The 18322-nt window shown below is 39.3% G+C and overlaps 1 protein-coding gene across 8 annotated transcripts in view; it reads left to right on the plus strand.

Annotated features, from left to right (window-relative positions):
- MTMR7 (myotubularin related protein 7) overlaps window positions 1-18322 on the plus strand; it is a 178295-nt gene that overhangs the window by 96306 nt on the left and 63667 nt on the right. For all 8 annotated transcript variants that reach the window (XM_077848923.1, XM_077848924.1, XM_077848920.1 and 5 more), the window contains one exon: window positions 17361-17483. In XM_077848923.1, coding sequence (XP_077705049.1) covers window positions 17361-17483 — 123 coding nt within the window. The remainder of the gene's footprint in view (window positions 1-17360; window positions 17484-18322) is intronic.

An 18322-nucleotide genomic window follows, 5' to 3' on the forward strand; every position in this document is an offset into this window, starting at 1 on the left:
TGACTTTCCCACCATACAATGGGTGACATTGTTTCCTCTGAAGGCACTCTACAAAGACTGCCTTCCTGTAACCCTACTCTACTTCACACCCATATTTGAAAGCATATTTTTCTTTTATAAAAACATTAATTTATCAAACACGATGAATCTGGATCGACATGGATTTTAGGAAAGGTGTCAAGTTTTGTTCGGGAAGCCTTTGCAATGGCCTGTGTTCCTCAAAAAAAGGCCTCAGTGACATCACCCTGGATTGCTGGGGGAGACTTTTTGGAGTGTATGTGTGCAAAGAGACACACTTTGATTTTTTTCATGGATGATTTTTTTCATGGTAACATTAACGTTTTCAAAAGGGAGATAACGGGAGGCATTATATACCAAAGATGACTTTGGATATCTTGTGAGGAATGATAGACATGAAACTGTAATGTTATATATGTGTGTGCTTTATTCTTATTGGTAAATTTCAGTATTTGTCCTTGAACTTTCATCATTATCTGATTTTGTTTGGTTATCACTTCTATTCCCGCCAGAAAAACTGTCTAGAATGTTTGTTTTCACAAAACAGATGTACATATACTTTCTCATCCTTATTTAAAGCTTATTTTTATTGGCTTTTCTATTCTGAACAAGCTGTGAAGTATGCATGAAATTAAACCATTTGACCAAGCACTCAAGATTCCATGATTTTGTCCCGTGTGATGGTTCAGTTTTGTGTTCTTATGTTGCACTCAGAGAGAGTCCAAGCAGCTCATTTTGTACCATATTTCTTAGGCCAGGAACAGTCTAAGCTATTTTTTTTTTAGTGCCCTTTCCCCTGGTGGACAGCTAGCTGAAGCCTTTGGGAGTAAAAGTACTTCCCAGGACATAAACCCAACCCTTCCTCCCACAGCCATTTAAAATAGTTTAAAAATAACCCCCACTTAAAGTTTTGTGGCAGGCTATGACAACTTTATAAAAATTGTGTGTTTACTTTTCTCCTCTTTTTCATTTGTTAAAACACTGCTTATCACAGATTCCCGGAGAAATAAATTTATTGCCAAGCTATGAAAGAAAATTTCATTCCCTAGGGCATGTAGCAAAGTATAAGTTATTTAGAACGTTCTAGGTGCTCTTACACAATAGACTTACACACTGAAGTGAACTGTTCAGCCAGGTTGGGGAGTAGTGCTTGGAGAAAGGAATTCTGCTTTCTGGAGCTAAGTGCATAGATTCAAAGACACCATTCAGGCATTCAGTCATTCACATGTACCTTCGTCAACTATTCCATGAGTGCTTCATGGATGCCGGGTACTGTTTAGGCCCTGGAGATCCAGGGGTGAACTAGACAGACAATGTCCCTAGTTTCATGGAACTTACATTGTAGGAAAGAATTAAATTTAGAAATATTGCCATATTCTTTAAACATGTATATATAATCATATAATCACTGTAAGCCAAGACCTTAGAAAAATCCTCCATTTTTAGATTTGCCAAATCCTATTACCTTTCCCCTGGAAACCCCCCAGTTATTTCCCATGCCTTTCAGAGTGAAAGCCAGAGCCCCCACATTGTCTTGGAAGGTGCCACAGATCACCCTGGCTACCTGGAGCCCCTCACAGACTCCGGTCCAGACATCAACTCCTTGTAGCCCCATGAACATGTCCAAGCTGTTCCAACTCAGAGCCTTTGACTTGTGGTTCCTTTCGCCTGGAATGCTCTTTCCCCAGATTTCCTTATGGCCAGCTCTCTTACTTACTTTGTTTCTCTACTGAAATATCCAGTCATTTGATAGGAGGGGACTTTTCTGGAATTGCTGATGCCTCTCTACACCCACCTGCTTATCCTGTTTGACCTTCCTCCCTAGCATCTTCTGTCATGCATGTATGTATGTATTTTACTCACTGCCTGTTCCCTGCCCACCCATTCCTCAGCTGAACGCAAGCTCCATGCATGCAGTGACTTTGTCTTGTCCTCTGCTATATTCTCAGTGCCTGGCAGAGAGTAGAGCTGTACAGCGAATAGTCACTGAATGAATGAATCAAGGGAATGGTTTAATGTGATGTTGTGTCTAAGCTTTACTGCCTTTCAACAGCCTTGTTTCTTAATATTTTCATTCTTATTTTTTTATACAATTATGCTAACATTTCATTAATTCAAAAGTACTTTACAAGAAAATAGGAGACTGGCTTCCAGTAAAAATGTTGTATCTGGACTTGGTACCAACCTCATATATTTTAGTTTTGCAAGGAAAATCAGACTATAAAGTTAACATTATTACCAAAACTTCAATCCCAAGGATTTTCACAAAACCTGTTAAAAATGACAGCGTGAAAAAAAACCTCTTACACAGTAACTCAAAGTTCAGCTCTGCAGTGTACCCACAAACTGGCGGGACATTGATATCCTGATCTCAACTCAACAAATAAGGATGTTATGAAGAGCTATGTATTCACCTGCAGCAGTCACATAATAAATTTAGAACCTAAAGCAGAGGTAAACTAACGTTCTTGAAAGTTCTCAGATTCTACACTAACAGGGTAACCTCTGCCCTGTGTGAAGGAAGACAAGTGGACTTAAAAAAATAAAAAAATCTCCAATCTAGTTTAATGGTGTAGTTCTTATTTTTTCCTGGTGGCTTGTGTTCCCAGCAGCTTTTAAAGACTTATTTCTCAACTATAGCTTCTTACCATATCCCAGCTGTGGAAAAAAGTCAGAAGTCTTTGTTCTAAATTAGTTTCATGGCACTTAGTATTCACCTTTGCAAATGAAGTTTGGTGGGGTTTTATTCCCCCCCTCTCTATTCCTTGTTTTGTACTTGCAACATCTTCCACGATTGAATATTTCTTCTTGTCTGAAAATTCAAATTCAGTAATAAAGCATTCCTAGATAATCATACCAGATTTTACCTACTAGTGCTCACACACTTAATTGTTATGATAATGTTCATTTTGATTCACTGGACAAATATGTTAGCACATACCTGTGCTAGGCATCAGGATAGAAAGATGAAAAGGGCTAATGCCTGTCCTTCATGTCTGACGATCGTGGGGTGTGATGTTGCTCTGAAATCACTGCTGTGGTGTCTCATTTCAGGAAGCTAATAAGCCACAAACTGTGCCTCTTTCTTTCTTCCCACAGTTATTTTTTTTTAATTTTATTTATTTATTAGAGCATGAACAGGGGGAGGGAGAGGGAGAAGCAGTGAGCTGGACGCGGGGCTGGATCCCAGGACTCAGCCAGCCCCACTGAGCAGGGAGCCGGATGCAGGGCTGGATCCCAGGACCACAGGGTTATGACCTGAGCCAAAGGCAGACACTTAACAGCCTGAGCCACCCAGGCACCCCTCTTCCCACAGTTCTAATGTAAGTATGGAATTAGTGTTGTTCATGGTGCTGCAGAGAATAGTGGGAATAAAAGCCCATGCCTTCCATGAGGATGAATAGTCTGAGAAACAGTACAAGTGATCCAGTGAAAATAGCAGGTAATAAGGCAACACAGAGAAAATCAGAAATAAATAGCAATGGCCAGAAGGGTCACGGTGATCCAAAGGGCAGAGAATGGTCCCTGTGGAGTGGAGTGGTTGAGGAAAGCGGTGTTACAGAGGCAGGTCTTGGGTGTTCAGCTGGAGGGGCCACATTGCCCTTGGTAGCCTCAGCTCATTGTGATAGGAAGCTGTGAACCTTTTCTTCCTGGACCCAGAAGAGACCACCACATCCTCGTGTCTGCAAAGCATTCTGCTTTATACTTATTTCCCAGAAATAAGTGATGCCTCCAGAGGGCTGTGCTAGAGGAGGAGAAGGAGAAGAATGTGGTGTGGATTACAGGTCTGTCCTTCGGGGCTGGGAGCCCTGGGTGAGGTATGGGAATGTGTAAATGAGCTGGAACCTGGCCTTGCCCTGGATTGACGACTGTACCCCTCTATCCTCTGGCATTGATACTTACCAAAAGGTGATGGGAGGGAGGTATACGACTCCATGGTTCTCTCCATGACCAGCTGTCTCCTCTCTTTGGACCAGCAATAAGTTCCAGTTGGCACAACTTGACCTCAGAAAAATGTTTTCCCATAGAGCTATATAAGTAGACGACCTATGCTTTGCTAATAGTGCCTTTGTCAAAAATATGTCAACTTCAGAAGCATTTTAGAATTTTAGAAATACTTTTGGAGGAAAATCATCATCCAAATAAGCCTTTGACTTTCTGTAGTGCTTCATAGTGAGGTCTTAGTCTCCTGAGACTGTTTTAGTTTTTTAAATGATTATTGTTTTGAAACCACTGATCTTTAATAGACCATTCCATACATTTATTCTTTGAGTTACAATGGGCCTTGCATCTGTTCTCCATTTACTTGCCTCATCACATCTTTCTTCCTCTTTTTCTCTTACTTGGGCTTGTTGAAAATGGTATTTTTGGTTGAGGTTATTTTAAGGTGGTGTTGAAATAAATCCTGGGACTGTCCTCTTATTCAACAACACATGTGCTTTTAAGCCTACACATCCAGGGTCATCCTACCAAAATAAATTATATGGACCCTGCACAAAACTCTCAAGTGCCTGACTTTTTATTTATGAGAGTTGGCTGCTGGCATAACGTTTGTAGTTTCCCCAGAGCAAAAATGGTCTCCCCTTTTCTTGTCTCTGCCTTTTCCAAGAATTCCTAGCAGTTAAGTAGCTACGGCTCTGTGTCCCCAACTATTTTAGCTTTATTATCCCTCTCAGGGAATTTTTTTTAAGTTTGTTAAATTTTGGCCAAATCTGTTTTAACAATTGAATAGGTAGATGGAACTCAACAACCTGCCCATTTATAGGCATTCAAGGCTATCTGAAGTCCAAATATTTCCTTCACCTTGACTTGAGCTGGGTAAAAATATCTTATCTATATAGGAAATTTGACTGATTTTTTTCTCTTTTAAAAGCAAATTCTGCAAAGCTTTTAGTTTTCCCAGAGTATAACATTATTTGTTGGAATTATTTGTTGGAAAGATTTGTAGGTGGCTTAAAAACCTGTAGAAATATGTCTATCAAGTGCCCAATTTCTCATGTGGAGAAGACTTAAATTTTCCAGAAAACTGGGGAAATATATAGATACTTTACCTTGGAAGCTGACACACTAAATTGGTATCCTTCTAATGTGCATATAATTCCAGAATCTATTGATTTTCAGTGTCCTTTTGTGCAACTACCCTAACAAAATAGGCTAGGTAGACATATCTATCTTTTCCCCCCTTACTTTTAAAAATTAGATCAAGCTTATCATGATGAACTTTTCAATCAATATCTGCCCACAGGTCTACCTAAATCCCTTGCATTAGGGATTTCTAACTGGATTTTCATCTTTCCAAATTTGAACCATCTTACTTCAGTTAATCTGGTTGGATTTGGTTCTGTTCAGGTTCTGCCTTGGGGTGAGGGGGTAAAGTTGAAGATGTGAGCTTCACAGGCTGGATGGTAGTGGAAGAAATGGAAGTAAGGATTATCGTCACATGCATAGACTCTTGTAGATCAGTGTATCTTCAAAAAATAATTGGTGGCGTCTGGCATATGAACTGGCAATGGTTTGAGGTATGCAAAAGGGAACCTGCTGAAAAGGTAAGGGTGGGCCAGGTTGTGGAAAGCCACAGCAGCAGAGAGCCACTGGGGTTTTATATATGGAGTGACATGAATGGAGTGTATGATAGGATGACTGCTTGGGTGACAGTACTGGGAATAGATCGTGTGGTGGACATGTGCTGGCCTTGGCTGGTTACCCTCCATTCTTACCACTCCCTCTTGGGGACATGCCTGCTCTGTGCTCTGTCCCTGTGTTGGTATGGCTTGTGCCTCAAATCTGGCCACCATCGTGTCTTTGTTGGTTTAAGGATAAGCACATGACCCAATGAAAGGCAGGGAGTGTTTGCTTGGGCCTTTGGTACTTTTCTTCACTGGTGGGAGGTGTGTCTGGGTTGCTGGAGCCTCTGTGAGGAGAGAGCCAAGAGCCAGCAGAGACGGACCACTGAGAAATGAGGGTGAAGAGCTGGGCATTTTGAACCCCTGGCCAGTCTGAAGCCAGCCCCATCCCAGATGTGTATGGATGCATATTTCAGTAAGATCCCTTTTGACTTAAGCAATACAGGTTGAGATTTTTCTCTCTTGGTCCTGGAAGATTCCTGACAGAGGTGGAGTTAGATAATCTGCTGGCAGTATTACTCATTAGAAGCCTTTTGATAAATAGTCAGGGTGCTTGGTACAGAGTAGACACTCAACAAATTAATAACATTAATTAACAAATTAAAAGGGCTTAATTAAATTAAAAGCTGATGGATGGCAGCTGCCTAATATTCATGGGGTTCTTTCATAGGTACTTTGCTTTGGAGGCAGCTTGGAAATAGGATTATTTTTATGTAGTCTCAGTGTGTATATCCCACTAGTATTTGTGTTATAGCAAAGAGGGGCCTTATAAAGGGCCAAATGTCCAAGTATTTCTTCTGGTTACATGTCATATATTTTCTTGGACTATGCTTTGTGATTTTTGCCCTTAGTTCTCCAATATCTGACCTCTGAATAAAATGGTCCTGGGAAAAGACTTTCATTGGTTTTACAGTTTTAAACAGATTATATCTGCCTTTTGGGAGAAGGATTAGTGTTCGTGATTATTCTATCGAATGGCTAGATTAGAGAACTCCTGAAGCCTCATTATGACCCCTTATTATTTGTTTAAACAATTTCATGTCAGTGGGGGGAAAAGTGCTTTTTATTTTTAATTTTTTTGCAAACAAGTTTATTATGTAGCATTTTGAATATGATTTTATTTTTCCAGTTTTGTTGAGATGTAATTGACATGCAACATTGTATTTAAGGCAGACGACATAATGATTTGCTATGTGTCCATATAACAAAATGAGCACATCAGGTCTAGTTAACATCCGTCCCCTCATATCACTGCAAATTTTTTTTCTTGGGATGAGAACTTCTAAGATCTACTCATTCAGCAACTTTCAAATATATAGTACGGTATTAGAAGTGCTTCTTTTTAAGTTGAAAAAACCAAATATCTTTTCTTCTGTTTAAAGAGATTATAATGATTCTAAATGGTTCAGGAATGTTTTGTTGCTTTCTTTTTCTTCTTTGTCAAGTAACTTTGCAAACACAATCATGTAGTCCACCTTTCTTATATTTGTCGCTACCACTACTTTAACAGTGGAAGATGAAGTCATAGACATGAGGTAAGCATTCAGTGGGAGCAAGAAGTAAGTCTCTGTTATGGATTTGTTTATTCATTACTCTTCATTAATAACTACAAAGGTACACACTATTTTTTTTTCCTCACACATGAACTTATAGGTGGGATCATTCATTATCCTGGAGCTCTGGCTTCAAACTTAAAACATCTTACTTAGCAACACAGGGACACCTACATAAATGAAACCATTCAGAATTTCTAATAGGGTAGACATTTCTATAATTAAAGCATGGTTGGCTAGAAGAAGTGGAATTTGATTTTTTAAATGGTTCTCCTGATGCTGGAGGATGTCATTACACCTTAGGATGTAAAACATGCCAATACTCATTTCCAGACTCTGTCCAGCTAGTCCTGGGACCACTTGAGGGACCAGACTTTCCAGGCTGTCATGACCACAATACCATGGAGAGTGGCTCCTCCAGACAAGATGAAGCAAACAGGCAGGGTTAAAATGGCCAACCAAGCTGCTCTGTACTGAATTATGAATGCTTTAGCTTTAGCCAGAGATTTTTACTTATGTAGCTCTCTAATTGAAATTTTAGGGAAAATGGAGGATAGGCTATTGAGAGCCATGATGCCTTACCTTATTTACAATATTAGTCTTGGACTGAAGAGACAGTGTAGAGGAGGGGCTTGGAGAAATGGATGTGGGAGTCAGATACTTCTGGTTTAAAATCTGGCTCTGCCACTCTCTAGCTGTGAGTCTGTGGGCAGTTGATTTACTCTTCACACACTTCTATTTTATCATTTGTAAAATGGGGTAATCATGTCTGCTTTTTAGCTAGGGTTAGAAATAGGGTATGGAGCACACTTAGTACAATACCTGGCACATGCTAGTTGCTCAGTAAATCATAGTATTGCTGTTCTTATTACCCTTCCTTCTTTCACTCCCTCTGCTCAAGGGAGAAGTTAAAGGGACTCTGCCACAATTGTGCTTCCTTTTTTACCGTTGGCATTTCTGGAAAAGTAGTCCTGAATTGGCCTGACTGTGATTCTCAGCAGTTAGCTAGTGGGGGAGTGAGGGAGGAGGCACTGCTTTAGGCCAGAGCAGCCTCCACCCACAGGCCTGTGAATGCCCAGGGATGGCTCCCCAACCTGGGAGTTTCCATGTCCCAGTTCTCACATCTCACCACCTCTCCTAATCATTGTGTTCATTACTGTACAGTGTCCTGGACCTATATTAACTGTTGTGTATTTCAAACTACTGTGTATTGTGTATTGTGTTGTCCATCCTCACATTTTGTGGCTCATATGACATGTTCTGCTTACGATGGAAGAACCCTTTAGGAGAAATTAACTCTGTCTTGACTTTTTAGTTTTTCATTATTGTAATGGCCTCAAGTTTGGTCTCTGCACAAGTTCCCCCCTTGACACATAGCCACTTTCTGACCAGTGATGTGGGAATTTGATGGGTGGGCAATTAGAAGCCAGATTGGTCTGTCCACCATGTAGCTTGAATATCACCTTGTTAAAGACTGTAAAAAAGTGGGTGGCTAGACTGATAGACTTTAATATCTTATGTTTTCAGAAATCAGATTGGCATTCTGATGTAAACATACATCATGTATAATGTCTTCTTTCATTTTAACTTAAAGAATTTTATGAGCATTAATATGAAATATAATACTTTAGGAAAGATGCAGTCTGGTGTCATTTGTTAAAGAAAGGCAACCAGGGTTCTTTCTTTTAAACACTACAGTAAGATTCTTTATTGGTTCAGACTTAAAACCAAATGATACTTAATTATCAGAGGTAGAAATAATCTAGGAAGGCTTATACCAAGTCCTCCAAGTTCCCCAGGGAACCAGGTCCTCAAACTCCAAAAAGAGGAAAGAAATGGAAAAGGAGCCTGGAGATTGGGAAAGAGCCAGTGGTGCTCAAGCAGCTTCTCCCCCAGGCTAACGGGCCATGTGCTTGGACTTGCCGTGTTCCTATCTCTCTTTTGGGCCCTAAACGCTGGATGTTGGTGCAGAGTCTGGTGCTTCCTTTTCTTAGGAGATCTCAAGAGTTCGTTTGGCCAGCCATGTTATCAAGTGCCTGGATTTCTGGAGAACTTAATACAGAGTCATTATGGTTTGTATTTTCACAGTTACAGTTGCATGTGCTCTGTGACCTCTGTAAAGGACCAGTACCACTGCATTCTTTTTTTTTTTTCTTCAGATTTTATTTCTTTATTCATGAGAGAAAGAAAAGAGAGAGAGAGAGAGAGAGAAAGGCAGAGTCATAGGCAAAAGGAGAAGCAGCCTCCTTGTGGGGAGCCTGATGCGGGGCTCGATCCCAGGTCCTGGGATCATGACCTGAGCCAAAGGCAGATGCTCAACCACCAAGCCACCCAGATGCCCCAGTACCACTGAGTTCTAAGTGTGGCCTGGTAACTTGGAGAAAGACACTAAATATCTTTTTGGTCCTTTACAGAAGTGGGAGCCCAGAGACAGTGAGTAAGCTCCCTGGCCCCACAGTGCAGTTCCAAAACCAGAACCGGCACCAGAGCCCAGGCCTCCTGACTCACAAATACTTTACTTTTCATGTTGGTAGAACTAGAAAATGTCATGATACCAAATTTAGCACAACAAACTATTTATCTAGCTGCTTTTCTTAGATTAGAACATAAACTTGTCCCAGGTTTTGGCCACGGTAGGCATTTCAATTTCTCTCTGTTCAGCAACCTCTGGATCCCTTCCCCCAAATGATTGACAGTGACCTTCAGCCTAATTTATATATGGTATTGAGGACGTGGTCTTTGGCCCAAGCAGAACTGGCTGCCAGTGACATTTGCCTTTCTTCTGTCTTCTTCACTAAAGGGTAATCCTACCCTGCACTGTGGACTGCTTGTCCTGCAGAGTAGCTCTACCTTTGTAAATAGTCTGGGATGATTCTGGAATCCAGAATGTTCCGTAATCCAATATTCAACCTACAGAATAGAAGATCAAGGCTCATATCCTATTAAGATTGAAATTAGAAAGTGGTGTGATGGAGAGTTGCTGAAGAGAGGCTCTGTGTCTCTGTGATTTACAGGGTCCCCCTGGTTCCCAGGCAGCGAGGGACGGTCGGAGCAGGACTTGTGTTCCGCAGCCGGGTGTCCTGTTTCAGACCTCGCAGTGACGTGGTAGGGCCCTGGGTTTACACTGAAGCTTTTCAGCCTTGGCCTAGAAAAGCTGATGAAACCTTTTTTTCCCTCAATCTAAAGCCAGCAAAGCAAGGATGGGAATGAAAAGGCCGTTAAACTGGGGCACACGCTCTTCCAGTGAGCCTGGAAGATTCCTGAGGATAGACAAAATTTCAGTCTTCCTCACCCTTTCGTTCTTTGGGTCTAACACGGTGCTCCGCATAGGCATTTTGTTGAATGGAGGTGGATGTTTGGTGATCTCTCTTTAATTACTTCTGAGGACCCTGAATATCTCCTGCCAGCATCTAGGCTCTTATATTTTGGGCTTTCTCTGTCTTTGGGTTAATTTCAAAGAATATACTGGTAGTGGTTTGTGAATATGGTTTTATAGAATAATTTTGTCTGAAAGCATTCAATTTTCAAACACCAGTTTTCATGTGTTCATTTAACCATAGAACTGGTTAAAATAAATGTTTATAAATATGTATTGATTTTGAAGAATGAGACTAAAATGTCCTCAGAGGCATTCACCAGTGCTCACAGCCCTGGTGTTATGATGAAGTTGGGCCCTGAGTTAGGCAGACCATAGCTCCAGGCTGAGCCACACGCAGCCTGAGTGGCCTGAGGAAACTGGTCCCCAATAACTGTGAACTGGGGATTATGTAAGGACCTAACTCATGAGGTTCTTGTGGAGATTAACTGAGGTCGCTTATGCAAAGTGACAGCACAGTTCATGGCATGGTACTCTAAAAATATTTGTTATTGTTTTTATTATTATTATTTTGGTAATTTTGACATAAACCAAATGACAGCTAAGATTGGCCTGATCCATGAACTATCGGGAAGGCTATTTTGAACACTCCCATTCTTTTCTCCTTGGAAATCCAAACTCTCCCTGGAATTCCTGCCAATTCCCATGGAGGTTTGCATTTCCAGTCTTTTCTGGTATAATCTTCTACTCCTACTGAGGTAGTCAGGTCAGAGATTGTCTCACATCCACTCCTGCATCTATGCCACCCAGCTATGGAGAATTAAAACCTGCCCCTTACTTAGCTACCCAGCCCTCATCCAACCCATCAAGACATCATGATATATAGCAACTATCCTGAAGATTTGGGGTAAAAGCAAGGCTCAGTAAAGCAAAAGAATTTTCCTTCCCATCCCTGGGATTATTTCTTCTGGCACTTCACTACCTAATAATGCTTAAATGCAGTATAAGTATTTTCTAAAATACACCAAAAAATTATAAGTGCTTATGTTTGGGTTGTGGGACTAGGACTGGTTTTCTTTCCTTCCTTCTATATTTCTGAAACTGTAAATATTATGTAAATAAGTATACATTTTAAGTTTTGTTAAAGGACCAGTTTTTAAAGCTGGGGGAGAAAGCTTTATAGGATTGGGGAAGACGTCAGTATTAGCAGGATAAATAAATCCTTGCCCAGGAAACCTCATCTCCTTTTCCGATCCTTTCAGATGTATTTCTCACAAGTTCCTCCTAATGGGAATTGTTGTATTTCCTGTGAGTATCCCAGTTCCAGATGCCCCCTTGTTGGCAGCATAATAGGATTTTTTTCTTTAACATGTCTTAACATGGCAGTTGCTTCTGGAAGGCTCCTTCTATCCTTTGGGCTTCCACTGTTCCAGGATGGAGTTTCAGTGGTCAGGCTTTACCTGCCCAGTTCCACCCTTCTACAAACAGAAGAGTCTCTACTTTCTCAGCTCCTATGAAGTTCACTTCTCCTTCCTCTGCATTAGGGCTTCTGATCCCTGTGCTCCTAGGACCACTCCTGCCAAGGTCACCAGCATCTTCCATGTTACTGAATCCAGTGGACAGTTTACAGTTACTGCCTTACGTGATCTCGTAGCAGCATTGAGAATGGACACTCCCTTTCTCATAAACTACTCCCTGTGCCCATGGTTCCTTGACAGCACATTCTCCTGACTTTTCTCCTCCAGCTGGATTCCCTTCTAGTTTGCTCTTCTGATTCCTCTTCTATCACATCTTTAAAGGTTGGATTTCCTCAGATTTCTTTTCTTCTGTCTCTACATGTTCTCCCTGGGTAAGCTCTTTGGGTCTTGTGGTTTCAAATATTATTTATGTGCCAATGACTACAAATTTAACTGCATGTCAGCAAATCTAAGACATCAGTGATGGTAAGTTGCACCCAGATTTTTTTTTCCCCTACAAAGAAAGACAGAAGTACTGCCAATTAAATGACATAACAGCTTCTTACACATTAACTGTAAGACGAATTCCATTTTCAGAAATGTCGGAATGTGAATAAGGCACACCCAATAATTAATGTTTTGCATAGATGAACTGCTGTTCGCAAAGCATGAATACCCAGTGTGTCTTAAGCATGGTGTTCCTGAGAATGCACAAATGAATTATAATAACATTATCTAGAGAAGCTGGTCCTGTCTCTCCAGGCATGAAATAAGCCTTATTATCTTATAGCTTATTGTATGTCTAAGTTAGAATTAAGTTAGCTGAACAGTGAGATGGAGTTATTGAACCAGTGGTTCATCAAGATGGTGGCCAAACTCTTGAGATTTGTTTTATTTTATCTACAGTTGACTGACTCTAGAGTCACAGTCAAGAATGTTCTAGCTATCTTAGTGTAAACCATGCGGTGGCCCCTGAGCAGTGCTCCCTATCATCATAGAGCTTCTCAAACAATTGAGTTTTAACTTTTTTTACTCATTTATTTTGTTGCTACAGATCACTGGGAAATCATGCTCTTCTTGTTTCCCTCATTTTTTTTTTCTCCCTCTACTTCAAAATTACTTTTAACAGCAATGGGACCTATAAGAACTATTGCCAAATTTTGAAATGTATTTTTCCTGCAACAGCAGCCAAAGTTAACAAAAAGACACAGAAAAAAAAATCTCATTAAGTATTCTAATCTGCCACCATCTGTGAACCTCATTTTGTTTCACTGATGCTTTCTAAAAATAATCTGAGTGGTATAGTTTCCTTCACTGCTATTAAAAGAATAATCTATACTAAATATTTTTGCCTCAAAATATTATCTTATGTTCAATCTGATTATCCCGATAAAGTTTTGTCTCCTTAGTCCTAAGGGCAGGGAAAATTATTTATATTCCATTTTTATTTTTTTATTATATTTTTTTATTTATTTATGATAGTCACACAGAGAGAGAGAGACAGAGAGAGAGAGAGAGAGAGAGAGGCAGAGACACAGGCGGAGGGAGAAGCAGGCTCCATGAACCGGGAGCCCGACGTGGGATTCGATCCTGGGACTCCAGGATCGCCCCTGGGCCAAAGGCAGGCGCCAAACCACTGCGCCACCCAGGGATCCCCTATATTCCATTTTTAGATACTGCTAACTAGTGTATCACCCCTGAACCTCCACTTAATTTAGGTAGTTATATTTTAGCATGCAAATCAGTATTTTCCCATAGAAATGTTCCAAAAATAATATATCCCCTTGCTTTTCTTCTCCCACAACTCTCTTCCATAAGGTCTTTCTTGTAGTTAGTTCAGAATACAACATTTACTGACAAAAGTTTAAATAAAATAATCTGATCATGTGGGAATTAAAAAATAATTTTTCTTAAATACTCCTGGGTCAAACAAGCAATAAAAAAATACAGTTATAGACTCTTCTAGGAAGGAAGAACAATAATACTGCAAATGAAACTCATAAGGTGCAGCCAAAGATTTACTTGGAGGAAAATTATTGGACTTAAAAGATTTGTTATTAAATAAAAGGGATGATAATGAATGAGGTGACTCAAACCTGAGAGTTCAGAAATGAACAAAGAAACAAAGTCACATAATAAACCAACAAAAGCTGAAATATTACTAACAAAGGAGCAGAAATTAAACAATTAGAAAAGAGAAATATTATTAAATCTATAGGCCCAGGACCTGTTATTTTGAAGAAAACACTTTGCTTATCTAATCATAAGAAAGTAAAAACATAATTCACAACTTAGGAATTAGAGACAGGGTAAAGAGGGAGGGATTCATCCACAGATAGGAATTAAAAGAGTTTAAGAATTTGAAAAACAGCTATTAGAATATAACTTGTAAGGAAAATAGATGCCAAAATGAGATTTAGTAAAAAAAATAGTAACATTCAGGGCATCATAACCATGACGAATTCACCTGATAAAAGTAGAACAAATAGGCTGGTACTTGTCGGTATCTCTTGAAAGCAGAGATGCAAAAACAAAACAGAAATCAAAACAGTTATAGCAGATAAAATAATAAGACATATTAAAACACCAATCCGGAGAATCCAAGACTTCTTTAAAGATTGAGAAATATATTCCTTTTATTGGTAATATAGGACTAAAGTAAAAAAGCAAATATTCATCATATTTAAAAAAGACAGTATTCATTCCTGATTTTTAAAAGTCAAAAAGTGAATGAAGAATAGGTCACTTCCCCAATGTGATTTAAACAAGTCTCAACATCAAACTTAATGGTGAAATATTGGAAGTGTTCCATTAAAAACAAGTACATGAAAAGATGCTTATCATCATTAATCTTGGGGGAAATGTAAATCAAAATCACAGTGAGATACTGTCTTACGCCTACTGGGATGGTTGTAATCAGAAAGAGATATAAAAAGGGTTGTCAAAGATGTAGAAAACTTGGAACCCTCATACACTGGTAGTAGGAATGTAAAATGGTACAATGGCTTTAGAAAACAATGTGGGAGTTCCTCACAATGCTAAACAGAGTTACATATGACACAGTCTTTCCATTCTTGGGTGTATTATGTGTGTATATATATGTATACTGAAGAGAAATGAAAACGAATGTCCTCACAAAAACTTGTAAAAGAATGTTCATGGCACGTCATTCATAATAGCCAAAATGTGAAAACAAGCTGAATGTCCACCAACTGACACATGGATAAATATAATGTGATATATCTGTATCTATGTAATGAAATATTATTTGGCAATACAAGGAAATGCAGTACTGACATATTTCACAAATGGATTAATCTGGATTGAAACATGAGTTGAAAACATATTGCTGAGTGAAGGAAATCAGTCATAAAGTACATACAACATATTGTAGGATCCCTTTTATATGAATGTCTAGAATAGGCAAATCCACTAAGAAAAAGTATACTGATGGTCACCTAGTGCTGAGGTGACTGGGGAAGAAGAGAAGCCTGAAGGCTGTTGGGCACAGGGTTTCTTTCTGGGGCAATGAAATTTTTTAAAAAATTGATTGTGGTAATGGATGCACGAGGAGAGATGTACGGCACAACGTTGTGGATATACTAAAAACCACTGAGTAGCACACTCTAAGTGAGTGGATTGTATGGAATGTGAATTATATCTCAAAGATGTATTTTAAAAAGAAAAAAATGAAAATGTGAGTGCTATTGCTATTCACTGTTAATCTGAAGGTGCTAGTTACTGCCAGTAAACAAGGAAAAGAAAAAGATGTATAAATACTGGAAGAGAAGAAACAAAGTATTGCAGAAAATATTCCTGTCTACTCAGAGCATCTAAAAGACATTGAAACAATTAATAGAGGCAATAAAAGAGTTTGGTGAAGAGAAAGTTACAAAACACACAAAAATTTGGCCGTCAGCCATTCTCCTTACTAATATAAAAAGTTCTTACGAATACCTAAAAAACGATGATCACCTAGTAGGAAAGTAAACTGGTGACATGAAGACCATTTGCAAGAGACGCAATGATGAATAATGATATGAAAGGAACATATCAATAACAAAAAAAATACTTTTTAGAACTATGAGCTGGTAGGTTAAGACACTCTTATTGAATGAGCATCTTTTACATAGACATTCACAAGGCCTCAGGAATCATGCAACCGCCTCAGACTAAATTGTACGAATAAAAACATATTTTAAATACCAGATTCTTTATTCACCTCATCAGATCCCTGGAAATTGGGAAGAAGTGGGATGGGATTCCTCCATGCTCTTCTCAGAAGGTTGGTTGGTTCCAGGGCTGAGAAGACTGAGGCAGCAGAATGTCTTGAGTGTTGTTTGACCTTGGTGTCCTGAGGAGTGCTCATTAGGTCTTCTATTCCCCTGCGTCTTCCCTGGAGCAGGGAGGAAGCCCTGTGCTCTCAAATACATCAGGGCCACCACTTCCATATTAGACTGAATACGGAGCAAATGTGATTCACTGTTCCCCGAGGCTTCCTCATGGAAGCAGGTAGCCATCCTGACCTGAGGGGGTGAAGGCTGAGCCAGTGTCTGTCTGTAGATGGTTGACCCTTGACTGTAGTAAGTAGTGCTGCCAAGCCCACCATCATTTCAGGAATGTTCATCTGGTGGTTGTGGTGACCTTGCCTTGTTAGAGTCATAGTTCCTTTAATTTCCACTTACCCTGTAGAGGTTGTCTAAGAATTTCCATTATATTTCCTATTGGAATGATACCAGCACCCATATCCTTGAAGCTGCTCTGCTTAGAAGAGAGGTATGCTCAATAAAAATTGTTTCCAGAGATCTCCCATAACCATTGAAGGTCATTGGTGAAAATTCCATTTATTAGAGAAATTTTTATTATAAATGAATGTGAGCATCTTAATTTGGTAGATTTTTCCTTGTAAACATGCAGAACATTTCTCTGATACTTTTTGCTCCCACATGTATATTTCCTGCTAGTTTATGCAGAAGCAAACTGCCTTGAGACTGTTTCTACTACCGAGAAATACATAGGGAAATACATTATTGTCCATTTAATAGACATAATTCATACGTGGTGGTTGTAAAAACTCTGATGCATACACTTCTTGCTTTATATAACTATAGTGAAATAAAAATGCTGACTTATTTAAAATACAGAAAGGCTATTAAAGAATAAGGTCTACAAATCTTTTATGGTACATTTAAAATAATATTTTAAGTAATTGATGAATTTTTGTCTTGATATACAGAATCATATACTGGTATCTAATTAAGAGAACAAGTTTTGGGCTTTATTATTGGAAGAATTCTCAAAATTATATTTGGGATTAAATTCAAGATGTCTTACTATTTATTCATATGAAGTCTTTTGCTTTATTATAACTCTGTCAAACTGATTTCTCTAGGTCGAAAATGTCCGTTTGGTAGATCGGCTATCTTCTAAAAAGGCAGCCCTAGGTACTTTGTATTTGACGGCTACTCATGTCATATTCGTGGAAAATGCACCTGACACAAGAAAAGAAACATGGGTATGCATTCTCTATTTTTCTGTTGCTTAAAGTAACAAGTTTTGACCCTCCTTTTGTTTGTGCTTAGGGTGAGGTGGGTGGGCTTTTGGTATTTGGGTGTTGAGAGGACAGTTTCTGGAAGGTCAGCTTTGCCTTTTTCTGCAGAGAGTCAAATCCACTTGATCTGATTATTCATCTTCAACACTAATTATTTGAACATCATCAAAGACAAGCCTAGAAATAGCCAGAGATATAAGTGCTTCATGTCTCAGCTGTCAAGTAGAGATTCCAGAATATCAGTGCCAGATACAGCATTAATGTAGTGCTTTATTGGAAAGACGTTTTATTTGCAGGATGCAATAATGCAGGCCACTTAGTCATCTTATTATGTTGTCTTCACTTTTCCAATTTGAAAAAGAAGGCAAGAAAAGCTAGGGAAGTGTCCCATTGTCAGGTATTTCTGCTACTTAATAATAAGACCCTTACATCTTATTTGATATAGCCACCCAACCGTGACACTATGACTAGAACCAGAATCCCTGCATTGTAGATTTTTCCCTTTTCTATATTCTATAAACATTGCTACATTTTCAGCAGAAGGTGGCAGGCATTACTGGGTGGAGAGGACTTGTGACAGGTAGTGACTATACTTGGGAGCATAGCATGTGTGGACTTAATAAATCACTATATTTTACACCTGAATCTAATGTAGCAATGTGTGTGTGTGTCAACTATACTCACATAAAATAAAATAATGAATGCTACCATTGATTGAGCAGAAGCCCCAACCACTCTGGCCACTAAAGCACCAGAGAGATGTATTTTCAGCATGACTTTCTTTAACATAGATCTCTTCTCCA

The sequence above is a fragment of the Canis aureus genome, chromosome 15 (genome assembly GCF_053574225.1).
Source record: "Canis aureus isolate CA01 chromosome 15, VMU_Caureus_v.1.0, whole genome shotgun sequence".
NCBI lineage: Eukaryota > Metazoa > Chordata > Mammalia > Carnivora > Canidae > Canis > Canis aureus.